The following is a 27,610-nucleotide window of genomic DNA, read 5'->3' as shown; positions in this document are numbered from 1 at the left end:
TTTTAGTCATTCAGTGATTCAAAGAATATGACCTTTTAATATTCTTTCAGATGTTTTCTGACTCTAAATGTTCTTTTCTCATTTCTTAGGTTTTTCTAATTTACAATTAAAACATTTTCAGCTTTTTTCCAACTTCTTCTTCTGTGTAACCTTCAGCTTTTAGCAGTTCAGCACTTTTGTTTTCAGGTTAAATTCAGGTTGTTGTTTTTTTTTTTATCTCATTCAAAATTTTTAACTCAAAATTCAGCAATTAATTCATTTCAGTCCATACATTCAGATTCAAGCATTCACACTGCAGTTTCTTCAGAAAATGCACTTTCTAGTTATTATTAGTGTGAATGCTTGAAAAGCATTCACAGTATTGTTCTTCTAATCTTTATTAGTGTGAATGCTTGAAAAGCATTCACAGTATTGTTCTTCTAATCTTTATTATTAGTGTGAATGCTTGAAAAGCATTCACAGTATTGTTCTTCTAATCTTTATTATTATATTTTCTTATTCCGTACGTTTTTTGAAAGCCTACTCCTTCAAAACCGTTCAACTTAGAAAAACCATTCAAACATCGTTAGATTCCTATTATTTTGGACATGACTGCTTCTATTTTTCTCATTTTTAACATTTATATTTTTAATTTTATTCAACTTTATTCAACAAAAATTTCCCATGTATTTCAATGGGGAGACCCTTCAAATTCTCATTCAACTTACTCATTTTTAAACTCTTACTACTTCCACATACATTGACATAGAGCCACCATTCAAACTTTAAAACGAAGACAAGACATTCAACTATTCAACTTGTATTTATCTTTTCAATATCTATTATACTTTTTCTTCAGTTCCAGTTTAAGTTTCATGATGTTTTTTCAGCCGTTTCAGAGTTTATAATGGGTGTGTATGGGACGGAATGTTGGGGCTAGAGTGAGACAGCTCAACTGCTAGAGTGAGAGGAGCAAAAAAATTTATCTTAAAATCTTTTTTAAAACTGCTGCTGTGTCCACAGCGTTTGCTCTACAGGTATGATTTTACCCTCAAAACGTAGCCATGGCTGTCCTCTTTCATCCAATGTGTTTACTATTGTCCTAGGTGTTACGGTTCTTTCATAAATGTCACCAATGCACAGCCTCCTCCCTCCAACTCTTCCATAGACTCTAATGTTAAAATGGCTCAGAAGGTTCGTTTGAAAATCAGAAGAGCATGGTGTCTTTACACTGTCACCACGTCCATATAATAAACTCCACAGGCATGAAAACTGAGAATTTGGTAGACTAGACATGGCTGTCGCTCACGGTGAAAGAATTTTGTCAGTACGACTTTTACTTTTCATTTGGGAACGATTTGTTTCGGCCTGACTTTTCTGTTCATTTTAAGCAGCAAAAGTGAGGTGCATGTCTGTGTCCGTGTGTATGGAGCCATTGGGTGCGGTCACTATAGCAACCAGGCTCACACCTGCCTGCTTAACGAGCTCTCTCTCTCTCTCTGCCAAGATTTATCTCAAACACTTCTCTTTCAACTGCTGCTGTGTCCACAGTGTTACAGCCATCATTTTACCCTCAAATTGTCGCCATTATTGTTCTCTTTCCAACATCTTGTCTTTCAAAGCTCAGGCATTTAAACTTTTTAAACTGTGTGGATCAAAGTGGAGGGATCACATTTGAGTCATTCAGTGATTCAAAGAATATGACCTTTTAATATTCTTTCAGATGTTTTCTGACTCTAAATGTTCTTTTCTCATTTCTTAGGTTTTTCTAATTTACAATTAAAACATTTTCAGCTTTTTTCCAACTTCTGCTTCTGTGTAACCTTCAGCTTTTAGCAGTTCAGCACTTTTGTTTTCAGGTTAAATTCGGGGTTTTTTTTTTATCTCATTCAAAATTTTTAACTTAAATTCAGTAATTATTTCATTTCAATGCATACATTCAGATTCAAGCATTCACACTGCAGTTTCTTCAGAAAATGCACTTTCTAGTTATTATTGTGTGGATGCTTTAAGCATCCACACTATTGAGTTCCTGTTTCTCTTTATTCTTTATTATTATTATTATTCTAGTTGCTTCCGTACACTTTTCGCCGTTAAACTACTTCCACAATTTTCAGCCGATTTTCACCGTTCAAATTTTAAACTATTCAGCTATTTTTGCTAATTCCTGCTACGATTTTTGCTATTTTTAACTATTATACTTTTTAAAATATTAAGCTTTTTTCCTTTAATTTGTCCCATTGAAATGAATGGGAAACTTCAGCAATTCTGCTAAATTTTGCTTGTTTTTGAAACTTAACTACTTCCTCATATTTTCACCTAGAACAACCATTCAAACTTTAAAATGTTCACAAATTATTGGGCTATTCAGGTATGATTCAGCTTTTTCAAATCTTTTACTGTTTTACTTTTATGCCTCTTAAAGTTTTGAGTTGCAAAATTGTGATTTTTCACAAAATACATGTGTTGTTATGGTTGCTATGCTCTTGGCTTCCAGTGTGCCACTGAAGGTTTTGCAATTTTCACTTCATGTCCGAACAACTTCCTGCTACTTGCTCAATTTTCACTCAACTTCCACAAATTATACATCAAAACGTAGGTATTTTTGCTGGCTTTCAGAAAATGTCACCATCATTGTTGTGGGATTTATAGAATTTTTGCAAATCTCCTCAGACTAACACAAGGTCAGAAAACTCTCCATATAAAGTGAATGGAGAGCTTGTTCAAAATCACCGCTGGATTTCTGTAATGAGAGGCATATTCGAATCGTCATATCTCCTTAACGAAGCAAAGTTAAGACATGAGGCTTGTCCCCGAATATCTTCAGACACCCCTGACGCTCACAATTCAAGAATTTCTTTCTCACCTATTACCGTTCTGAAATGAGTTGGACTTGTTTGAGGGTAGGAAATTCGTCCTTCGCTCAGATTTCTTCAGATTTCAAACTGTGGAAATGAACCACTTTTTTCTCTCGTCATAACTTTTTGTTGGATTTCCACAGAGACCTGAAAATTTCCATGATTGTTCACCAAAGCCTGCTGTCTCTTACGGTGAAAGAATGATATCGATACTCCAAATAGATTTCGAGTTAGAAAGCGTTGTTTGAGGGCAAGTCAAGGCAGTTTTTGCTTCGCTCTACTCAGTTATGGTGCATTAGAAGTCAAATATCTTTAATAATTCATATTTTAATGATAAATTGTAAACACTGGAAGATTCCCCCATCTCTTCTGAACAAAACGGTGTAAGAATGACCGCTCTAGCCCCTACGGTTTGGAAATTATGGTCATTTGTTTGAGGGGAGTCCTCACTATGAGAAATAGGCTGCAATAATCCTGTGCCTCTCTGTGCTGCGTGTGTAAAAAGAGGCACATGTTTTGGCGGGAAAAAGTACACAGGCTCTCTGATTGGTGGATTCAAATTCAGCAGCTCCCAGGCTGACCTAGAAACTTACTTCTCTCTCCCTGTGCATTTTTTTGCTGATTTTTTCATTTAACAAGTATATTTGAGGGACCCTCAGCATGTTCAGCATTTTTTCAGCTGTCCATTTTGCTTTTCCAATTTTTCTGTTTAACTTATTACTATTGTGCTAAATAATACAATTTCTGCTATTTTATAAGATTTGTGCCTAATATAGTATTTCTGCTAAATTACAATATTTCTGCTTTTTATACTATTTGTGCTAAAACATAGTATTTCTACTAAATGTAGTATTTATGCTTAATCATACTATTTCTGCTTTTTATGGGATTTGTGCCTAATATAGTATTTCTGCTTTTTATAGGATTTTTGCTCAAACATAGTATTTCTACTAAATGTAGTATTTATGCTTAATCATAGTATTTCTATATATTTCTGCCAGGTCCCCAGGCAGCCAATCCTCTGTGAGGACTGAGAAATTCAAATTTTCAAATCAGGGCCTGCACGGCTTCCCAGCCAATCATATATGTGTCCTGAGGCATTCAAATTTGCATATTGGGGCCTTCATGGCTTCTAAGCCAGCCAATCATATCTGAGGGCTGAGGAATTCAAATCCACAAATCAGGGCCTGCACGGCTTCCCAGCCAGCCAATCATATATGTGGTCTCAGGCATTCATATTTGCATATTGGGGAATTCGTGGCTTCTAAGTCAACAAGTCATCCATGTCATATATCTCTAAAAATTCACATTTTAATGATAAATTGTCAACACTGGAAGATTCCCCCATCTCTTCTGAACAAAACAGTGTAAGAATGACCGCTCTAGCCCCTACGGTTAGGAAATTATGGTCATTTGTTTGAGGGGAGTCCTCACTATGAGAAATAGGCTGCAATAATCCTGTGCCTCTCTGTGCTGCTGCGTGTGTAAAAAGATGCACCTGTTTTGGCGGGAAAACGTAAACAGCCACTCTGATTGGTGGATTTAAATTCGGCAGCTCTCTCCCTCTGTGTGTGTGTGTGTGTGTGTGTGTGTGTGTGTTTAGTGGGAGAGAGAGGACCCTGCCCTTATTTGGCAGCATGTCATTGTAGGATTTAAATTGAATATAGTTAGACTGGTTGACTGGATTAGAGCCTGTGTTTGTGTGTCCCTCTGTGCATTTGTGTTTCAATAAGTTATTACTATTCTGCTAAATCATATTATTTCTGGTACTTTTCGGTACTTGTGCTAAATACAGTATTTCTGCTAAATCATACTATTTCTGCTTTTCATAGGATTTATGCCTAATATAGTATTTCTGCTAAATTATAGTATTTCTGCTTTTTATAGGATTTGTGCCTAACATAGTATTTCTGCTAAATTATAGTATTTCTGCTTTTTATAGGATTTGTGCATAACATAGTATTTCTGCTAAATTATAGTATTTCTGCTTTTTATAGGATTTGTGCTTAATATAGTATTTCTGCTAAATTATAGTTTTTCTTCTTTTTATAATATTTGTGCTAAAACATAGTATTTCTACTAAATGTAGTATTTATGCTTAATAATAGTATTTCTATATATTTCTGCCAGGTCCCCAGGCAGCCAATCCTCTGTGAGGACTGAGACATTCAAATTTTCAAATCAGGGCCTGCACAGTTTCCCAGCCAATCAAATAAGTGTCCTGAGGCATTCAAATTTGCATATTGGGGCCTTCGTGGCTTCTAAGCCAGCCAATCATATCTGAGGGCTGAGGAATTCAAATCCACAAATCAGGGCCTGCACGGCTTCCCAGCCAGCCAATCACATATGTGGTCTCAGGCATTCAAATTTGCATATTGGGGAATTCGTGGCTTCTAAGTCAACAAGTCATCCATGTCATATATCTCTAAAAATTCATATTTTAATGATAAATTGTCAACACTTGAAGATTCCCCCATCTCTTCTGAACAAAACGGTGTAAGAATGACCCTTCTAGCTCCTACGGTTAGGAAATTATGGTCATTTGTTTGAGGGGAGTCGTCATTATGAGAAATAGACTGCAATGATCCTGTGTCTCTCTGTGCTGCGTGTGTAAAAAGGATGCACCTGTTTTGGAGGGAAAGAGTGCACAGGCTCTCTGATTGGTGGATTCAAATTCAGCAGCTCCCAGGCTGACCTAGAAACTCACTTTTCTCTCCCTGTGTGTGTGTGTGTGTGTGTGTGTGTGTGTGTGTGTGTGTGTGTGTGTGTGTGTGTGACAGAGAGAGAGAGAGAGAGAGAGAGAAAGGCTTTTAATGGGATGATCTCATTCTAAGATTCAAATTCAATATATTTAGACTGGTTGACTGAATTGGATCTTGTGTGTGTGTCTCTCTGTGCATGTGTGTTTTCTTATGTGTACATATTTGTGATTGTGTGGCTGTTATAGATTTTTTTGCTGATTTTTTTCATTTAACAAGTATAGTTGAGGGACCTTCAGCATGTTCATCATTTTTTCAGCTGTCCATTTTTGCTTTTCCAATTTTTCTGTTTAAGTTATTACTATTGTGCTAAATCATACTATTTCTGCTATTTTATAAGATTTGTGCCAAATACCGTATTTCTGCCAAATATAGTATTTCTGATTAATTAAAGTTTTTTCTACCAAATCATAGTACAGTATTTCTGCTTTTTATAGGGTTTGTGCTTAATATAGTATTTCTGCTAAATTATAGTATTTCTGCCAAATTATAATATTTGTGCTAAAACATAGTCTTAATTTAAAATTACAATATTCATAGTTCATCACAGTGTCTCTGGTAAATCACAATATTTCTGCTCTGTTGTACTATTTTTCTAAATCATAGTGTTTCTGTAATGTTTAAGTATTTTTGGCTAAATATATTCTTTCTGTTATCTTATACTATTTCTCCTAAATTCTTGTATTTTTGAGAAGTTATCATGTTTCTGGTAAGTTACAATATTTCTGCTAAATTCTGCTATGCTATTGTATCTCTGCCAAGTATTATGTTTCCTCTAAGATATTGCAGTTCTGCTAAGTTATTCCATTTTAGCAAACTTCTTTTGCTTCTGCAAAGTTTTTACAATTTCTGCAACTTTTCAGCTTTTTCAGCTACTTTTTGCATACAGCTTCAGCTTTAAGCATCCACACTGCATTTTCGCAGGAAATGCAAATTTTTCTAGTTATATTTTATTTTTCCGTACGTTTTTTGAAAGCCTACTCCTTCAAAACCGTTCAACTTAGAAAAACCATTCAAACATCGTTAGATTCCTATTCTTTTGGACAACATTGCTTCTATTTTTCTCATTTTTAACATTTATATTTTTAATTTTATTCAACTTTATTCAACAAAAATTTATAATGTATTTCAATGGGGAGACCCTTCAAATCCTCATTCAACTTACTCATTTTTAAACTCTTACTACTTCCACATACATTGACATAGAGCCACCATTCAAACTTTAAAACGAAGACAAGACATTCAACTATTCAACTTGTATTTATCTTTTCAATATCTATTATACTTTTTCTTCAGTTCCAGTTTAAGTTTCATGATGTTTTTTCACCCGTTTCAGAGTTTATAATGGGTGTGTATGGGACGGAATGTTGGGGCTAGAGTGAGGCAGCTCAACTGCTAGAGTGAGAGGAGCAAAAAAATTAATCTTAAAATCTTTTTTAAAACTGCTGCTGTGTCCGCAGCGTTTGCTCTACAGGTATGATTTTACCCTCAAAACGTAGCCATGGCTGTCCTCTTTCATCCAATGTGTTTACTATTGTCCTAGGTGTTATGGTTCTTTCATAAATGTCACCAATGCACAGCCTCCTCCCTCCAACTCTTCCATAGACTCTAATGTTAAAATGGCTCAGAAGGTTCGTTTGAAAATCAGAAGAGCATGGTGTCTTTCCACTGTCACCACGTCCATATAATAAACTCCACAGACATGAAAACTGAGAATTAGGTAGACTAGACATTGCTGTCGCTCACGGTGAAAGAATTTTGTCAATACGACTTTTACTTTTCATTTGGGAGCGATTTGTTTCGGCCTGACTTTTCTGTTCATTTTAAGCAGCAAAAGTGAGGCGCATGTCTGTGTACGTGTGTATGGAGCCATTGGGTGCGGTCACTATAGCAACCAGGCTCACACCTGCCTGCTTAACGAGCTCTGCCTGCCACTGTACCAAGATTCATCTTAAACACTTCTCTTTCAACTGCTGCTGTGTCCACAGTGTTACAGCCATCATTTTACCCTCAAATTGTCGCCATCGTTGTTCTCTTTCCAACACAGTGTCTTTCAAAGCTCACACTTTTAAATTTTTTAAACTGTGTGGATCAAAGCGGAGGGATCACATTTTAGTCATTCAGTGATTCAAAGAATATGAACTTTTAATATTCATTCAGATGTTTTCTGACTCTAAATGTTCTTTTCTCATTTCTTAGGGTTTTCTAATTTACATTTAAAACATTTTCAGCTTTTTTCCAACTTCTGCTTCTGTGTAACCTTCAGCTTTTAGCAGTTCAGCACCTTTGTTTTCAGGTTAAATTTGTTTGTTTTTTTTGTTTTTTTTAAATCTCATTCAATATTTTTAACTCAAAATTCAGCAATTAATTCATTTCAGTGCATACATTCAGATTCAAGCATTCACACTGCAGTTTCTTCAGAAAATGCACTTTCTAGTTCTATTTTATTCTTCCGTACGTTTTTTGAAAGCCTACTCCTTCAAAACCGTTCAACTTAGAAAAACCATTCAAACATCGTTAGATTCCTATTATTTTGGACATGACTGCTTCTATTTTTCTCATTTTTAACATTTATATTTTTAATTTTATTCAACTTTATTCAACAAAAATTTCCCATGTATTTCAATGGGGAGACCCTTCAAATTCTCATTCAACTTACTCATTTTTAAACTCTTACTACTTCCACATACATTGACATAGAGCCACCATTCAAACTTTAAAACGAAGACAAGACATTCAACTATTCAACTTGTATTTATCTTTTCAATATCTATTATACTTTTTCTTCAGTTCCAGTTTAAGTTTCATGATGTTTTTTCACCCGTTTCAAAATTTATAATGGGTGTGTATGGGACGGAATGTTGGGGCTAGAGTGAGACAGCTCAACTGCTAGAGTGAGAGGAGCAAAAAAATTAATCTTAAAATCTTTTTTAAAACTGCTGCTGTGTCCGCAGCGTTTGCTCTACAGGTATGATTTTACCCTCAAAACGTAGCCATCGCTGTCCTCTTTCATCCAATGTGTTTACTATTGTACTAGGTGTTATGGTTCTTTCATAAATGTCACCAATGCACAGCCTCCTCCCTCCAACTCTTCCATAGACTCTAATGTTAAAATGGCTCAGAAGGTTGGTTTGAAAATCAGAAGAGCATGGTGTCTTTACACTGTCACCACGTCCATATAATAAACTCCACAGGCATGAAAACTGAGAATTCAGTAGACTAGAAGCTGCTGTCGCTCACGGTGAAAGAATTTCGTCAATACGACTTGTACTTTTCATATGGGAACAATTTGTTTCGGCCTGACTTTTCTGTTCATTTTAAGCAGCAAAAGTGAGGCGCATGTCTGTGTCGTGTGTATGGAGCCATTGGGTGCAGTCACTATAGCAACCAGGCTCACACCTGCCTGCTTAACGAGCTCTCTCTCACTCTGCCAAGGTTAAACCTAAAAATGTTAGATTGTAGTAAGATTAACTTTTTCAATAGTACAATAAGACAGATTTGACAGGGTTTTGCCACAGATTAATAGTTTTTCAGTAGTTAGTATATGCCAACTAAGTAGAGCATTGTGATTGGCACAAAGGCTTTTCAGATCTGGGCAGTTGGAGTCAGTTGATGACTTCAAAATCATCCTTTCTGACTGGATAATTAAAGCTCTCAGCATCTATCGGTCTTTAGTTAATTTTCCCACCTTTTAACTAACGTTTAACTAATCTAATCTCATTTAATGTCTTTGTTTATAGTCTGTATAGTTTATCTCCCCACGAATACACTCAAAGTAGTCTTAAAATAAAACCCACAAAACAGTTCAAGATTTAATACTTTTTATTTGCTCATTTAATGCCAGTTGCCCTGTTTTTCTGTATGTCACTCATTCGCTTATACTTGGGCAAAAAGGACCAATTTGTACACTAGTATAGTGTATTTTTTCCCTCTATCTCTCTATGTCTGTCACACACACAGAGACCAACACACAGACATGTATATGCTCATTATTGCTGTTCAAACTGATGGTCAAATTTCCAAGCACCACCTGAACGCCTCATCTGTTTTTAACCTATCACTGGACCAACTGTCGTCATTCCGCTTTGCTCTCTGCTGTGGTAAGTACAGTACACTCAGTACTGCAGTGTTTTATTTTTATGATGGAAAAAATACATGTTTGACATTTAAACTCACATATCAAGTCCAACAGAGTTAAAAACAATTCAAAGAAGAAAGAAAGAAAAAAGAATAACCTTCGCTATCATTTATATACGTTTATTACGTTTTGCTGTTAGCAGCAGTGCTAACGCTAGCTTCAATGCTAATGCTAGCAACAATGCTAACGCTAGCTATAGTGCTAACACTAGCCTTAGCAGTTGTTAACTGACAAAAATAATATTCCTGTGATATTTCTTGCCGGTCAGTGAGACAAAAGTAAGAAATTAGCTTTATTATTGCCATTGTGGCTCAGTTTTAACAGTAAGAGTGCTAGCGCTAGCAGCATTGCTAGCGCTAGCAGCATTGCTAACGCTAGCTGCAATGCTAACGCTAGCTGCATTGCTAACACTAACTGAAGTGCTAATGCTAGCCGGAATGCTAGCGCTAGCAGCAATGCTAAGGCTAGTAACAGTCTAACAGTAGCCTTACATAAGTGGCAATACTTCAGTTAACTAGTTTGAATTGTAAAATGACTGCTGTATCAGTTGGTGTGCTATATTACTCTATAATTACCCTGCTGACTAGAAGTTCAGTGTATCATGTCGTGTGGGCTTTGTATTTCTGTTAGTCTGATAACACTGTACAGACAACTAACGTATTATTTCTCGTTTCTTTCAGGAACCTGACTGACACTGTGCTTTGCCTGGTAGGTGTGCACATACCGTAAGAGAAGTAGACCAAAATAAAAAAATAATATGACTAATATAAGCTGTAAAGTGATGGGTTCAAACTTTGTGCTAGACCTTTTAAACACAATTTTATAATAAATACACATAAGTGCAGCTTAACAATTGGGCTAAAATATTTTTTTCGTACATTTTTGTAGTCACACTACATGTGATTAATTAATGATTCACTCAATCATATTTGTATTTAAAAATATTATTGCTGAATTTAATTAAATATTTATTCTTTTAAAAAGTGCCCAATTATGCAACTTTTTGCACATGGCAGCCGACAACAGTTTAGCTTGAATATTTGTTTTGTCCTTTTGCAGTAGTCACATTTAGTTCATACAATTACCATGTGATATAATTTTAATAAAATTATTTTTTTTTCTTGTTTTTTGTTCAGAGCGTGTAGAAGAAGAAGAACAAGGACCAGATCTCCAGTCTTCTCTCTCACATCCCAACCCCCCAACCCCTCTATCCTCTGTCCTGCTCCACCTATTGTCTCTGCCTTCTTTCCATCTGTATTTCACTCTGTGGTTTGTGAGAAATTTTGCCAAACCAACAATCCTTTTGCGGTTTGATTTAAAGCCGTGTCTCTCCTGCTCTGTCTGTTCTCTCTGCTAAATTTTCTCTCTACCTGTTTTTCACTCTTGGCTTGCTGCTGAAAAACGCCAAGCCAACAAAGCAATAAAGAGTGCATATTTTGCCTCAACCTATGAACAAACTGAACAAACAAAGAAAAATCTGCGGTTTGATTTAAAGCCGTGTCTCTCCTGCTCTGCCTGTTCTCACTGCTAAATTTTCTCTCTACCTGTTTTTCACTCTTGGCTTGCTGCTGAAAAACGCCAAGCCATTAAAGCAATAAAGAGTGCATATATTGCCTCTACCTGAGAACAAACTGAACAAACAAAGAAAACTAATTCACGGTTTGATTGTGATTTCCCAGCCGTGTCTCTCCTGCTCTGCCTGTTCTCTCTTCTAAATTTTCTCTCTACCTGTTTTTCACTCTTGGCTTGCTGCTAAGTTGTGCCAAGCCAATAAAGAGAGTGCATAATATTCTCTCAACTGAAGAACAAACTGTCAAACGAAAGACAACTGTTTAAGACAAATAAAAACTGAAATATAAAAACAAAGACAACATCTCCTGGTGTGTGCCACTCTTATCTTGTGAACAATTTTTCTAAAGACTAAGAAACACTTGCAGGTGTGTGAAAATGCCAAGGAAGCAGAAAAAGTCACAAGCTGCAAAACAACGCTGGAAAAAGTTTCATGAGTTTCACAGTGTACCAACATGTGAACAAGCTGAGTTTGATTTTCCTCAGAGCTCTGCAGAAGACAGTGTGTCTACAAAGACCAATTCTGACAGTGTCAAACAGGCAGGTCAACATGTTCCTGCACATGTACAACAGGTATCTTATGCTGATGCTGTAAAGAGTGGACTGCAGCATGAATTTAATGAACAACATGAGGTGTCATGTGACCCACAGGTGGGTTATGCTGATTTTTTGAAAAGAGGCTGTCACAGTGATGTGGCAGGACCATCTCATGCAGAAAGAGTGAACCTTGAAAACCAGCCCTCTGTTATACATGTCTGTGCATCTCGCAGCCAGGCTCATCCTAAATATGGAGACTCTAGAAACAAGCAGTGCACATGTAACTCACTCACATTTCTTGCTTTCCTTCATGAGAATGAAAACATGACTACAGCTGACCTTAATCTGGTCTTGGATAAAGGTGATGTGATGTACAAAGAGGTCAAGAAAAGATTTCCTAAAAATATTCATTTGGCTACCGATGAGCTGCCAGACAAAGTTGATGCTCGCAGGTCTATGTATCATGTCAACATGACACAGCCTTCCCGGTATGGGACATTTGAAGAACCTCCAGAGGAGGCAGTAGATACCTTTCTCAGCTTAGAAGCAGGACTGAGCTGCCTGTTGTCAGATGTGCAGTATGCCTTATTGATTATGAGTGGATTGTGTATCGCAGTGTTCAGATCCACATCAGGCAAATATGGTTTCTTTGACCCACACTCCAGAACACCCAGTGGTCTTCCTCTACTACTACAGTCACGTAATCGTGGTACAGCTGTGATGCTGAAATTCACACTCCTCAGTGACATGATTAAGAGGCTACAAGATTCTTATGAAATGATGGAGATATCACCCTCTTGTAACTATGAACTGAAGCCTGTGCAGTTCTACAGTATGAGCACAGTCCACCTGAGTGATACTATCGCAGACACAGTCTGCAGACCAACAGCTGCCACTGCTGTGGCACCTACTCACTCTGATACAACTGTTGATGAAGCAAACTCCTCTACTCCAAGGAGAAACACAACCACTGATCCGACTGAAAATATCTTTTGTCAAATGTCCATTTGTACGCCACTGGTGAAACAAAAAGAAGTCCACGTGACTCAGTTCACATCATATGAAGATCAGAATGAACCTCCTAATATACCCACTGAACAACTATGCAGTGAATTAAGTTTCCTTCCATCAAGTGATGCTTTTTCATGTCAATCAAATGCTGCAATAAAAAATGTTGCTGCCTGTGATGTTTCTGATATAGTTTTACAAAAACTGAAAAAAGTTAATAAACAACAAAGGCAAAAAATGAAAAGAAGATTAATGGCATCAGAGAAACCCAGAAATCAGAGAAAAGAAAACCAAAAAAGGAAAGAACGACAAAAGTATGCTTCAAATAAAAATTACAAAGAAAAGAAAAAATCTTGCACAAGCGAGGCATATAAAAACAATCCTGAAGTCAGACAGAAAAAACAACAGTATATGAAAAGATGTTACCATGCGAATGCAGAATTCAGACAGAAACAACAACAGTATGTTAAAAGACGTTACTGTGAGAATGCTAAAGTTAGACAAAAACAAAAACAATATATAAAAAGACGTTACTATGAGAATACTGATTTCAGAGAGGAGAAAAAAAGCTACATCACTAAAAGGTATCGAGAAAACTTTGAATTCAGAGAGAGACAGAGACAACTGATGAAACAACTAATGCGAGACAGGTATCAAAGTAATCTTGCATTTAGGATTATGCACAACATGAGATGTGCCATGAAAATAAAAAGGAAATACAGATGGGTGAACAGACAAACCCAAGAGAGTGACAACAGTGTGATTAACGAGGCCATATCTGTGTTCAAATCACAAATCAAAGTTGGACCATCATACCCATGTACTGTATGCTTCAAGGCTTCATTTCCAAACCAAGTACGACCCTGCAGAAGGTCAAATTATGTCAAAAACCCACATGTGGTTGCAACATGTTTGACAGGAAGGTTTGTTCATGTTTGTGATGAAAACTGCAGAAATGAGCAGTGCAATGTTCCCGATGAGAGAAAGAGAGAGTGGATTTGTCACACCTGCCACGATCATCTTAAAAATGGATTCATGCCAGCACTTGCTGTTGCCAATACACTGGAGCTTGCTGATATTCCACCTGAACTGTCTGATCTCAACATACTGGAGAGACATCTCATAGCCAAGTGCATACCATTTGCCAAGATCATTCCTCTTCCCAAAGGCAGACAAAGAGCAATTAGAGGAAATGTGGTCTGTGTCCCATCCGAGGTACAGGAAACTGTTGAAGCATTGCCTCGTTTGAGAATTAATTCTCAGGTCATGAGAGTAAAATTGAAGAGACGCTTGTCTTACAAAGGTCATCAGCTGTTTCAGACTGTAAGCTGGTCTAAACTTGTGCAAGCACTGCATAAACTCAAGCAGATTCACCCACAGTATAAGGATGTGAGCATCAGAGATGATGCTGAGCTGTGTGATCCAACACTTCCTGATGAAGATGATGATGATGATGATGATGATGAAAACATGAATGAGGACGATTATGATGAGGCTGATTTAATGGAAATTGACAGCTGTGAGAAAAATGCACTGAGTGAAGCACAAAATAAAAATGAACAGGACATTGACACGTTACCCTGTGATGGTGAACAATCGCATGAACAGATGAGAGATGATTCAGAGCAAGCAGATGGACTGACTAATGGTGGTTTTGCACTCGAGTCCTGTTTGCAGCCCCCTGATGTGGCTGAGGAGATATTATGTTTCAGTGAAGGAATCTACTCTGTTGCTCCTGCAGAGAGAAACAATCCAATAAGTTTTTTCAAAACACCTAAACTGGAGGCCATGGCCTTCCCTGTGCAGTTTCCTACAGGCCAAAACACACTTGATGAAAGAAGGCTGATCAAAGTATCCCCCAGTGGGTATTTCAAATCAAGACTTTTCTGCATTGATGATCGTTTTGCCAAAGACACAAACTATTTGTTCTTTGCACAGTTTGTGACTGAAATACACTTGGCTACATCCAGCATGACAGTACAGTTAAGGAAGGCAAAGCCTCTGACCAGAGATGGTAGAAAAATAACCTCAGGCATGTTACAAGATAAACACGAGGTGGAGAAACTGGTGCGAAATAAAGATGCAGTGAGATTCATGCAGCCTCTGAGAGGAACCCCAGCCTATTGGGAGAAAACAACAAGAGATCTTTTTGCCATGATCAGACAGTTGGGAACTCCCACGTTCTTTTGCACATTTTCAGCTGCTGAAATGCGCTGGCCTGAAGTGATCGAGGCAATAACAAGGCAGCAAGGTGAACAAGTCAATTTTGAAGGACTCGACTGGTCAGCAAAGTGTGACATCCTGAGAAGCAATCCTGTCACAACAATGCGCATGTTTGACAAGAGAGTTGAAGCATTATTCAGAGATTTACTCTTATCTCCCGCAGAGCCACTTGGCAAAGTCATTGACTACTTTTACAGAGTTGAGTTTCAGCACAGAGGAAGCCCACACATACACTGCCTCCTGTGGGTAGAAGGTGCTCCTGTGTTTGAGGAGGATGATGAGCAAACTGTTCTTGATTTTATAAACAAATACATCACAGCTCAGCTGCCTGATCCACATAAACAACCTGAACTGTACAAAAAAGTAACAGAAGTGCAAAAACACAGTAAGAACCACACAAAGACGTGCTTTAGGAGTTTAAGCTCCGGGTGCCGTTTTGGTTTTCCCAAACCACCCTGCAATGAGACAATGATCACAAGACCCAGTGAGGATGATGCACTGGAAGTAGAAACGGCAAAGAACAAGCTCAGACCACTGAACCAGCTGCTGAATGAACCTGAAACTGCTTCCATGAGTTTAGAGCAGCTCTTGGAAAGATGCAAGTTGACACATGCAGAATATCAGAGATACCTGAATAAAATGAACATGAGGAGTACGATCATACTAAAGCGTGATCCAAAAGACTCTTGGATAAACGGCTATAATCCACATCTGCTTGAAGCCTGGAACAGTAATATCGACATAAGCTTTGTTTTAGATGCTTTTGGTGCTGCAAATTATTTAATGAAATATATATCAAAAAAAGAGGGCGGGCTATCTGAGTACCTGAAAACTGTCATTGAGAACTCCCATAAAGACAGTGTAAATGAGTGCGATGAAATGAGAGCCGTCATGCAGGCATATTCAAAGAAGCGAGAGATCAGTGCACAGGAGTGTGTTGCTCGTGCATGTGGTCTTCACATGAAGCAATGCTCACGTGCTGTAATATTCATTCCAACTGATGATAATCCTGTGAAAATGAGTCGTCCCCTGTCAGTTCTGGACAACACAACACCTGAGTCTTCCAATGTTTGGATGACATCTTTGAATGACAAATACAAAGCCAGACCTGAAACACCAGAGTATGAGGAGATGTGCATGGCAGACTTTGCTGCTACTTGCAGGATTGTCTATGGCCAACAGAAAAAAGGTAAAGATGTTTTGCCCCTTCTCAATGAGATGGGGTTTGTGCAAAGGCGCAAAAACAATAAGCCTGCTATCATCAGATTTCACCGCTGCTCACAAGAAAAACATCCAGAGCAATATTACGGAAGACTGCTTAAACTGTACCTTCCTCATCGTTCAGACCACGAACTGAAAACACCATCGTTGCCAACCTATCAGGCTTTCTATGGTGCTGGCTGTGTACAGCTACCAGGTACTGACCATCTTGAGTACGTGCAACACATTGTCAAAAGAAACAGAGAAAAATATGAGAAAAACAGTGAGGAGATCGAGAGCGCTGTTGAGGAATATGAGCAGAACAGAGGTGTGACTGACGAATGGTGTAATCTGGCACCTGAATCAGATCTCGTAAGGTTGCCACTTGTCGAACAAGAAAGAGAGCGAGACAATGAAAATGAACAGGAAGATGTGCCCGACTACAGCCGTCAGGCTGATGCTTCAACAGAAGTCAGAGCCATCAGGGAACCCCCTGCTATTGATCCCACATTGTTACGTCAGATGTTTCAGAATCTGAACAAGAAGCAAGCCTGCATATTTTATGCAGTTAGAGACTGGTGCATTAAAAGAGTCTGTGCTCTAAATCCAGAGCAGTTTTTCTTTTATATTAATGGTGGTGCTGGAACAGGAAAATCACATCTTATCAAATGCATCTACTCAGAAGCATCTAAGATACTGAGCAAAGTGCCCAGATATGCAGACGACGTTGACATATCAAAACCCACCGTCCTGTTAACTGCTTTCACTGGGACTGCAGCTTTTAACATTTCTGGAACAACACTGCATTCTCTTCTCAAGCTGCCTAGAAGCTTAAAACCTCCCATTCAGGGACTTGGCAATCAGCTGGATGAAGTCAGATCAGAACTTTTGAATGCTGAAATAATCGTCATTGACGAAGTGTCTATGGTGTCAAGACATCTGTTTGCATATGTAGATGCAAGACTCAAACAGATCAAAGGGACTCGGAGACCCTTTGGAGGCATGTCAGTCATTGCTGTCGGAGACTTCTATCAGCTACCCCCAGTGCGACAGTCTAAACCTCTCTGTGTGCACGACCCGTCTGAGATCGACCTGTGGCGGGAGCATTTTCAGATGATCACTCTGACTGAGATTATGCGTCAGAAAGATGATGTTGTCTTTGCAGAGATGCTGAACAGAATTCGTGTGAAAGGAAAGTTGGATGAGCTTTGCGAAGCAGATAGAAATTTGTTGTCACAGGCCATAACTGAACCAGCCCTTTGTCCAACTGATGCGTTGCACATTTTTGCAACTAATAAAGAAGTGGATGCACACAACTCTGCAACACTGGCTCTGCTCCACACTCATATCATTGACATCCATGCAGATGATTATAGAAAAGATCCTAGAACTGGCAGAATGGCACTTCAAGACAGACCATTGAAAGGAGGTAAAAACGAGTTACCAGACACACTGAAAGTTGCAGAAGGAGCTCGTGTCATGCTCACCAGAAACATTGACATACAAAATGGTTTGGTTAATGGAGCTTTTGGAATACTACTTAGAGTAGTTCACTCTGAAAACGACCAACACATCATCAAGCTTGGACTTAAAATGGATAATGAGACATCTGGAAAGAATAACCGCACACCAGCAGACGACATGGTGTACATTGAGAGAGCAGAGGAGAATCTGAAGCAGAAAGGAGTGGTACGAAGACAGTTCCCAGTGAAGCTGGCCTTTGCATGTACAATACATAAGGTACAGGGTATGACAACTACATCAGCTGTTGTCTCTCTTAAGAGCATTTTTGAGCCCGGCATGGCCTACGTAGCTGTCAGTAGAGTGACGTCTCTCAGTGGACTGTATCTTCTTGATATGGAAGAGAAAAAAATATTCACCAACCCAGAAATCACTGCAGCGCTTGAGAACATGAGACAAGCCAACCTTGATGACATGATGCCTCTTCTACACGTGAGGCAAACACTGAGCAGGTCAGAGGTTTTCACCATTGTTCATCATAATACAGAGGGACTGCCAGCTCACATTAATGACATCAAAAGTCACCATGAATTGTGTCTAGCAGATGTTTTGTGCCTAACAGAAACACACCTGCGGGGCTCTTTTGTCGCAGAGAGTCTCCACTTGGAAAATTACAATTTGTTCAAACGCAACAGACACCTGTCCTACACAAACTTTCCCCAGATGGCAAACAGAAGTGGTGGTGGAGTTGCTGTTTATGTGAAAAGTGACATTCAAGTGCATGAAAAACAGTACATCCATAATGTAACTGACCTTGAATTTCTGGCTTTAAAGGTTGAAGCACCAGTCAGTGCTCTGATTGCAGTTGTATACAGACCTCCAGACTACACTCTGAGGCCATTCCTGAAAAACCTGGTAAGCCTATTAGACTCATTGGAGATCATGGACTGTCATCCCATCATAGTTTGTGGTGATTTTAATGAGAATGTTTTATCCAGTGCAAACAAACCAATCCTGGAGCTGTTTGAGTCTAGGGGATACGCACAGGTCATCACTGCCCCTACCACAGAGAAGAACACACTGCTTGACCTAATTTTCATTTCTCAGTCAGATCGATGTCTCCATTCTGGAGTCATGAAGACATACCATAGTTACCATGACCCAGTATACTGTGTATTGTCCTGTGATGATTCATGATCTAGATCTTTGAATACAGTAAGTAATTTCTATATTTTTGAATGACTTAAGAAAGTAGAGCGATATTTAAAAGTTGACGCCCTGCATTGCAGTATAATGGTTGAATTGTTTACATAAAATACAATTACATGAATTAAGTAATGATATCAGTAAAAGATGACAATTTTATTTATTACAGAAAATCTAAAATTCACTAACAGTAACCTATAAATGTCAGAAAAATCAAATATAGCAGTTTGAAACGAACAGTGTAGGCATATCCTCTCTGCAGCCAGGCTTCAACATCCTGCCAGGCTGCCCCAGTCTCACTGTGGCTGGGAGGGAGGGAGGGTGGACCAGAGGATTGCCTACACAACACATAAATGTTCAACAGCTTCTTCATTGTTTCTGAGAGAACAATAATGACTAAAGGTTGCTTTTTAAAAAAACAAACAAACAAACAAACAAACAAACAAACAAACCTAATTACAGCAATAATGACAGTTAAGCCACTTTATGTGTGCCTCTATTTTGAAATACTATTTACAAAAATGTTATTATTTTGGTTTGTTATAAACTTTAAACTTTTTCAAAAGTATACGATTATATTTTTGGACAAATCTTTCGATGAAACATAAATTTTTATGAGCTTTTATCATGTTTCGGCCAGTGCAATCATCAGGGTGGGTCTGGGTTGATAACTGCACATTTCTGGCCAGAAATGTTTCAGCAGTGTTACATAAGTAGTACATATGTAACACTTGCTTTCTGTTACCAGCTGATACCCTACATTTGTATAGACATTGGATGGTGTGAGGTTGGGGAGTTGAGTGGGGGGGGGGGGGGGGGTTACGGTGGGAGCTGAGGGGGGGGGGGGGTGTTAGGTTTCCTTTTTTCTTTTTCTTTTTTAAGAGAGACACAGTCCTCCTGTGTCTTCTCCAAGCTTCACATGTAAGATCCAACAGTGTGAAGCACATAGCAGCTAGAAACTGTAATGCCACAGATCAGAGAGGCTTCATCATCACCATCTTCATCGCCGTACGATCAGAGCGTGAGACTTCACATCTGGAGCACAGGAGACATTCTGTGATAAGTCCTCCTTCTAGCTTGTCCCACAAGCAGTCGGTGAGATTTACTCACAACAAAAAGGGTTAATGACATAATTTCCATGAAAACATGTATTCATTCTTTGTAAAGTGTTTAAATTGTGTTTTCACTTGACCTTAGGAGTGTTAGAGTGTATTGTAATGTCTGTACTCAGGTGTTTCCGTCTGTGATCCATCCCCTTCAGAGCTGAGACACTCAGGACTGAACAGACTGCACAGTTTCTGTGACCGAGCCTCCAAAACACCTTCTTTGAAACCACTCATGATAGAAGGGCTTCATATTTGCAGCAGCACTACTACAGGTATTCAGTTTATTACAGGATGTGTTTGTTTCTTAGGACCAGCTCTGAGTGCACACTACCTAACATATACACCTTTCTGTTCATTACAAACCAACTACTCTGGATCATATGGCCAGTTGGCAGGAATGTTGCTGCAGGAAAACATCCCTGGAGATCACCATCATTGTCAGACTGACTGTGCCTCCTCTGTGCAGTGTCAAGATCCTCTCTAAATGAGTGTGTAAGTTAACATTTTCATTATTTTATTCCCTTTGACAAGACAAGTATCACTGATATTTACATTTACAACTACATATGTTCCCGTTTTCTGCTCTTCTTTTAAAGTCCTCAGCTATCCTGCTTCTGTGCTGCTTGCCACACATCAAACACTGGCCGGATGACAGGGAGGATCCACTCTGAAGTCACTGGACATGATGAGGATCATATGGGACTTCATAGTTTCACAGAAACATTGTGCTCTGTGATTACAGGTTTTAAATGGACATAATGACTGCCTCTCTCTGATAAACAGGCTAAAGGATTGTTTTCATTGTTAGTGCTCTGTACAATGTATGCTTATTTAATATTTCATCACAGAGCAAACCTTTATTTATTTAACATTTTTTTATTTTGTTTTAATGTTGAATTAACTGTGGGGATTTTTTTAAGTGGGCACTTGGGATGTCATATGACCAGAAATGTGGTAACTGGAATTCAACAGTATGGAAGAAAAAATCTGCTGAGAACGAAACACATACAAAAACCCCCAAGAAAATTCAAATTCATTCCATGTAATCCAATCTAAAACATTTTAAACTGCTGAACAGCAACACAAACAGTGTTAAAAAACAGTGTTAACAGAATGATTATGATGATTTTGTACCAAAGTTTCAGGTCACATGGCACACCTAGTGTGTAGTGTGGGGTATCAGCTGGTAAGTATAGGTTTTTCATATTTGTGTCCTTAGAGTTTAGATAGATAAAGCCTTGTGTATAATAATTAGTCATAACCACAACTCAAAGTCAGGGACTAACTAAATTTGGGACTTTGTGTCTGAGCCCAGGTTAAAACAATGTGTAAAAAAGCATTTAGTGGCATGGCTGAACAATGCTGTAAACTATTGATACTTATTTATCCATGTTCACAAAAAGGACTAATGTGTTTATTTGATTATTTGCATGTGTTAAACTGTGTCACCACCTTAGGCTTTCATTTGAGTTTACTCACAAATCTCTATACAGTTCTCTTTTACCACTGTGTGGATTCTGTTTACATTAAAACATAAAAAAGAATGAGTAATAAAAAGATGTGTAGACAGATCAGAAGATTAAGTAGACCGATAGAAACAGCTGTTCAGCCATGTTCTAAGAAACCAACACAATTTAAAGGTTCAGGATTGTGGTTTTAAAAGTTGAATTTTCATGTATTTCATATGTTGCTCATTATTTTTTATTTAGTTATTTAATTTAGTTATTTTTCTTTATTCTACCAGTCCTTTTCAGAAAGAAGCTGTAAAATATGACTTAAGATTTTTATGTTATTTTCTATGACATACAAAACAAATTGATGTATGTAATACTATTAAACATGATATACACATGTGTATATGTCTGAAAAACATCATGCTGTATATTAAAGTTTGTATTTTCTGCAGAATGTTTGTTCATCTTTTAAGTTCATTTCAATTAGAAGAATATGAACTTTTAATATTCATTCAGAGGTTTTCTGACTCTAAATTTTCTTTTGTCATTACTCATCTTTTTATTATTTACATTTTAAACATGCTTAGCTTTTTCCAACTTCTTCTGTGTGAACATCAGCTTTCAAAGGTTCTGCACTTTTATTTTCAGGTTAAAAATTCTGTATTTTCCAGCTCATTCAGATTTTTAACTTAACATTCAGCAATTAATTCATTTCAGTGCATACATTCAGATTCAAGCATTCACACTGCAGTTTCTTCAGAAAATGCACTTTCTAGTTCCATTTTTTTATTATTATTATCTATTCCGTACGTTTTTTGAAAGCCTACTCCTTCAAAACCGTTCAACTTAGAAAAACCATTCAAACACCGTTAGATTCCTATTCTTTTGGACAACACTGCTTCTATTTTTCATATTTTTAACATTTATATTTTTAATTTTATTCAACTTTATTCAACAAAAATTTATAATGTATTTCAATGGGGAGACCCTTCAAATCCTCATTCAACTTACTCATTTTTAAACTCTTACTACTTCCACATACATTGACATAGAGCCACCATTCAAACTTTAAAACGAAGACAAGACATTCAACTATTCAACTTGTATTTATCTTTTCAATATCTATTATACTTTTTCTTCAGTTCCAGTTTAAGTTTCATGATGTTTTTTCACCCGTTTCAGAGTTTATAATGGGTGTGTATGGGACGGAATGTTGGGGCTAGAGTGAGAGAGCTCAACTGCTAGAGTGAGAGGAGCAAAAAAATTAATCTTAAAATATTTTTTAAAACTGCTGCTGTGTCCACAGCGTTTGCTCTACAGCCACCATTTTACCCTCAAAACGTAGCCATCGCTGTCCTCTTTCATCCAATGTGTTTACTATTGTCCTAGGTGTTATGGTTCTTTCATAAATGTCACCAATGCACAGCCTCCTCCCTCCAACTCTTCCATAGACTCTAATGTTAAAATGGCTCAGAAGGTTCTTTTGAAAATCAGAAGAGCATGGTGTCTTTCCACTGTCACCACGTCCATACAATAAACTCCACAGGCATGAAAACTGAGAATTCAGTAGACTAGACATTGCTGTCGCTCACGGTGAAAGAATTTTGTCAATACGACTTGTACTTTTCATATGGGAACGATTTGTTTCGGCCTGACTTTTCTGTTCATTTTAAGCAGCAAAAGTGAGGCGCATGTCTGTGTACGTGTGTATGGAGCCCTTGGGTGCGGTCACTATAGCAACCAGGCTCACACCTGCCTGCTTAACGAGCTCTCTCTCTCTCTCTGCCAAAATTCATCTTAAGCACTTCTCTTTCAACTGCTGCTGTGTCCACAGTGTTACAGCCATCATTTTACCCTCAAAACGTCGCCATCGTTGTTCTTTTTCCAACATCTTGTCTTTCAAAGCTCAGAGATGTAAACTTTTTAAACTGTGTGGGTCCAAGTGGAGGGATCACATTTTAGTCATTCAGTGATTCAAAGAATATGACCTTTTAATATTCATTCAGATGTTTTCTGACTCTAAATGTTCTTTTCTCATTTCTTAGGGTTTTCTAATTTACATTTAAAACATTTTCAGTTTTTTTCCAACTCCTTCTTCTGTGTAACCTTCAGCTTTTAGCAGTTCAGCACCTTTGTTTTCAGGTTAAATTCGTGTTTTTTTTTTTGTTTTTTTTTTAATCTCATTCAATATTTTTAACTCAAAATTCAGCAATTAATTCATTTCAGTGCATACATTCAGATTCAAGCATTCACACTGCAGTTTCTTCAGAAAATGCACTTTCTAGTTCTATTTTATTATTATCTATTCCGTACGTTTTTTGAAAGCCTACTCCTTCAAAACCATTCAACTTAGAAAAACCATTCAAACACCATTAGATTCCTATTCTTTTGGACATGATTGCTTCTATTTTTCTCATTTTTAACATTTATATTTTTAATTTTATTCAACTTTATTCAACAAAAATTTCCCATGTATTTCAATGGGGATACCCTTCAAATCCTCATTCAACTTACTCATTTTTAAACTCTTACTACTTCCACATACATTGACATAGAGCCACCATTCAAACTTTAAAACGAAGACAAGACATTCAACTATTCAACTTGTATTTATCTTTTCAATATCTATTATGCTTTGTCTTCAGTTCCAGTTTAAGTTTCATGATGTTTTTTCACCCGTTTCAGAGTTTATAATGGGTGTGTATGGGACGGAATGTTGGGGCTAGAGTGAGGCAGCTCAACTGCTAGAGTGAGAGGAGCAAAAAAATTAATCTTAAAATCTTTTTTAAAACTGCTGCTGTGTCCACAGCGTTTGCTCTACAGGTATGATTTTACCCTCAAAACGTAGCCATGGCTGTCCTCTTTCATCCAATGTGTTTACTATTGTACTAGGTGTTATGGTTCTTTCATAAATGTCACCAATGCACAGCCTCCTCCCTCCAACTCTTCCATAGACTCTAATGTTAAAATGGCTCAGAAGGTTTGTTTGAAAATCAGAAGAGCATGGTGTCTTTCCACTGTCACCACGTCCATATAATAAACTCCACAGACATGAAAACTGAGAATTCAGTAGACTAGACATTGCTGTCGCTCACGGTGAAAGAATTTTGTCAACACGACATGTACTTTTCATTTGGGAAGAATTTGTTTCGGCCTGACTTTTCTGTTCATTTTAAGCAGCAAAAGTGAGGCGCATGTCTGTGTCGTGTGTATGGAGCCATTGGGTGCAGTTATTATAGCAACCAGGCTCACACCTGCCTGCTTAACGAGCTCTCTCTCACTCTGCCAAGGTTAAACCTAAAAATGTTAGATTGTAGTAAGATTAACTTTTTCAATAGTACAATAAGACAGATTTGACAGGGTTTTGCCACAGATTAATAGTTTGTCACTAGTTAGTATATGCCAACTAAGTAGAGCATTGTGATTGGCACAAAGGTTTTTCAGATCTGGGCAGTTGGAGTCAGTTGATGACTTCAAAATCATCCTTTCTGACTGGATAATTAAAGCTCTCAGCATCTATTGGTCTGTAGTTAATTTCCCCACCTTTTAACTAATCTAATCTCATTTAATGTTTTTGTTTATAGTCTGTATAGTTTATCTCCCCACGAATACACTCAAAGTAGTCTTAAAATAAAACCCACAAAACAGTTCAAGATTTAATACTTTTTATTTGCTCATTTAATGCCAGTTGCCCTGTTTTTCTGTATGTCACTCATTCGCTTATACTTGGGCAAAAAGTACCAATTTGTACACTAGTATAGTGTATTTTTTCCCTCTATCTCTCTATGTCTGTCACACACAGAGACCAACACACAGACATGTATATGCTCATTATTGCTGTTCAAACTGATGGTCAAATTTCCAAGCACCACCTGAACGCCTCATCTGTTTTTAACCTATCACTGGACCAACTGTCGTCATTCCGCTTCGCTCTCTGCTGTGGTAAGTACAGTACACTCAGTACTGCAGTGTTTTATTTTTATGATGGAAAAAATACATGTTTGACATTTAAACTCACATATCAAGTCCAACAGAGTTAAAAAGAATTCAAAGAAGAAAGAAAAAAGAATAACCTTCGCTATCATTTATATACGTTTATGATGTTTTGCTGTTAGCAGCAGTGCTAACGCTAGCTTCGATGCTAATGCTAGCAACAATGCTAATGCTAGCAACAATGCTAACGCTAGCTATAGTGCTAACACTAGCCTTAGCACTTGTTAACTGACAAAAATAATATTCCTGTGATATTTCTTGCCGGTCAGTGAGACAAAAGTAAGAAATGAGCTTTATTATTGCCATTGTGGCTCAGTTTTAACAGTAAGAGTGCTAGCGCTAGTAGCATTGCTAACGCTAGCTGCAATGCTAACGCTAGCTGCATTGCTAACACTAACTGAAGTGCTAATGCTAGCCGGAATGCTAGCGCTAGCAGCAATGCTAAGGCTAGTAACAGTCTAACAGTAGCCTTACATAAGTGGCAATACTTCAGTTAATTAGTTTGAATTGTAAAATGACTGCTGTATCAGTTGGTGTGCTATATTACTCTATAATTACCCTGCTGACTATAAGTTCAGTGTATCATGTCGTGTGGGCTTTGTATTTCTGTTAGTCTGATAACACTGTACAGACAACTAACGTATTATTTCTCGTGTTACACTTTCAGGAACCTGACTGACACTGTGCTTTGCCTGGTAGGTGTGCACATACTGTAAGAGAAGTAGACCAAAATAATAAAATAATCTGACTAATATAAGATGTAAAGTGATGGGTTCAAACTTTGTGCTAGACCTTTTAAACACAATTTTATAATAAATACACATAAGTGCAGCTTAACAATTGGGCTAAAATATTTTTTTCGTACATTTTTGTAGTCACACTACATGTGATTAATTAATGATTCACTCAATCATATTTGTATTTAAAAATATTATTGCTGAATTTAATTAAATATTTATTCTTTTAAAAAGTGCCCAATTATGCAACTTTTTGCACATGGCAGCCGACAACAGTTTAGCTTGAATATTTGTTTTGTCCTTTTTCAGTAGTCACAATTAGTTCATACAATTACCATGTGATATAATTTTAATAAAATAATTTTTTTCTTGTTTTTTGTTCACAGTGTGCAGAAGAAGAACAAGGACCAGATCTCCAGTCTTCTCTCTCACATCCCAACCCCCCAACCCCTCTATCCTCTGTCCTGCTCCACCTGTTGTCTCTGCCTTCTTTCCATCTGTATTTCACTCTGTGGTTTGTGAGAAATTTTGCCAAACCAAGAATCTTATTGCGGTTTGATTTAAAGCCGTGTCTCTCCTGCTCTGTCTGTTCTCTCTGCTAAATTTTCTCTCTACCTGTTTTTCACTCTTGGCTTGCTGCTGAAAAACGCCAAGCCAACAAAGCAATAAAGAGTGCATATTTTGCCTCAACCTATGAACAAACTGAACAAACAAAGAAAAATCTGCGGTTTGATTTAAAGCCGTGTCTCTCCTGCTCTGTCTGTTCTCACTGCTAAATTTTCTCTCTACCTGTTTTTCACTCTTGGCTTGCTGCTGAAAAACGCCAAGCCATTAAAGCAATAAAGAGTGCATATATTGCCTCTACCTGAGAACAAACTGAACAAACAAAGAAAACTAATTCACGGTTTGATTGTGATTTCCCAGCCGTGTCTCTCCTGCTCTGCCTGTTCTCTCTTCTAAATTTTCTCTCTACCTGTTTTTCACTCTTGGCTTGTTGCTAAGTTGTGCCAAGCCAATAAAGAGAGTGCATAATATTCTCTCAACTGAAGAACAAACTGTCAAACGAAAGACAACTGTTTAAGACAAATAAAAACTGAAATATAAAAACAAAGACAACATCTCCTGGTGTGTGCCACTCTTATCTTGTGAACATATTTTCTAAAGACTAAGAAACACTTGCAGTGTGTGAAAATGCCAAGGAAGCAGACAAAGTCACAAGCTGCAAAACAACGCTGGAAAAAGTTTCATGAGTTTCACAAAGTACCAACATGTGAACAAGCTGAGTTTGATTTTCCTCAGAGCTCTGCAGAAGACTTTGTGTCTACAAAGACCAATTCTGACAGTGTCAAACAGGCAGGTCAACATGTTCCTGCACATGTACA

General features: G+C 37.7%; 1 protein-coding gene and 1 long non-coding RNA gene across 6 annotated transcripts; both read left to right on the top strand.

Annotated features, from left to right (window-relative positions):
• The first annotated feature begins 9,189 nt into the window (after positions 1-9,189).
• Positions 9,190-20,814, top strand: LOC146686998 (uncharacterized). 5 transcript variants are annotated; one of them, XR_014916261.1, is made up of 5 exons: positions 10,019-10,442; positions 10,871-18,647; positions 20,200-20,316; positions 20,433-20,536; positions 20,641-20,814. XR_014916261.1 is itself a non-coding variant. In XM_085437924.1 (4 exons), exon 4 carries the CDS (start codon positions 11,682-11,684, stop codon positions 18,927-18,929), a length of 7,248 nt encoding a protein of 2,415 aa, XP_085294050.1. In that variant the 5' UTR covers positions 9,190-9,263; positions 9,557-9,696; positions 10,415-10,442; positions 10,871-11,681; the 3' UTR covers positions 18,930-19,345. The 5 variants fall into 5 exon arrangements, 4 of the variants coding, with proteins under 4 accessions (XP_085294050.1, XP_085294051.1, XP_085294049.1 ...); XM_085437924.1 differs by lacking the exons at positions 20,200-20,316; positions 20,433-20,536; positions 20,641-20,814 and adding exons at positions 9,190-9,263; positions 9,557-9,696 and having other exon boundaries at positions 10,415-10,442; positions 10,871-19,345; XM_085437925.1 differs by lacking the exons at positions 20,200-20,316; positions 20,433-20,536; positions 20,641-20,814 and adding an exon at positions 9,297-10,012 and having other exon boundaries at positions 10,415-10,442; positions 10,871-19,345.
• A 4,282-nt stretch (positions 20,815-25,096) lies between these two features.
• On the top strand, positions 25,097-27,344 carry LOC146686997 (uncharacterized). The gene is made up of 3 exons (XR_014916269.1): positions 25,097-25,440; positions 26,159-26,186; positions 26,615-27,344. It is a non-coding gene; the product is annotated as an uncharacterized LOC146686997 (long non-coding RNA).
• Positions 27,345-27,610: the final 266 nt, after the last annotated feature.

This window comes from Copadichromis virginalis, linkage group LG18 (assembly GCF_057382275.1).
Source record: "Copadichromis virginalis isolate Kocher_CV1m ecotype Utaka linkage group LG18, C_Virginalis_male_GT1.1, whole genome shotgun sequence".
Taxonomy (NCBI): domain Eukaryota; kingdom Metazoa; phylum Chordata; class Actinopteri; order Cichliformes; family Cichlidae; genus Copadichromis; species Copadichromis virginalis.
The sequence above is the reverse complement of the archived record's forward strand: the minus strand, read 5'-3'. Positions and strand labels throughout refer to the sequence as shown.

Excerpts from the sequence above, each read along its gene's own strand:
- LOC146686998 (XM_085437924.1), top strand. The coding sequence starts at position 11,682 with ATGCCAAGGAAGCAGAAAAAGTCACAAGCTGCAAAACAACGCTGGAAA.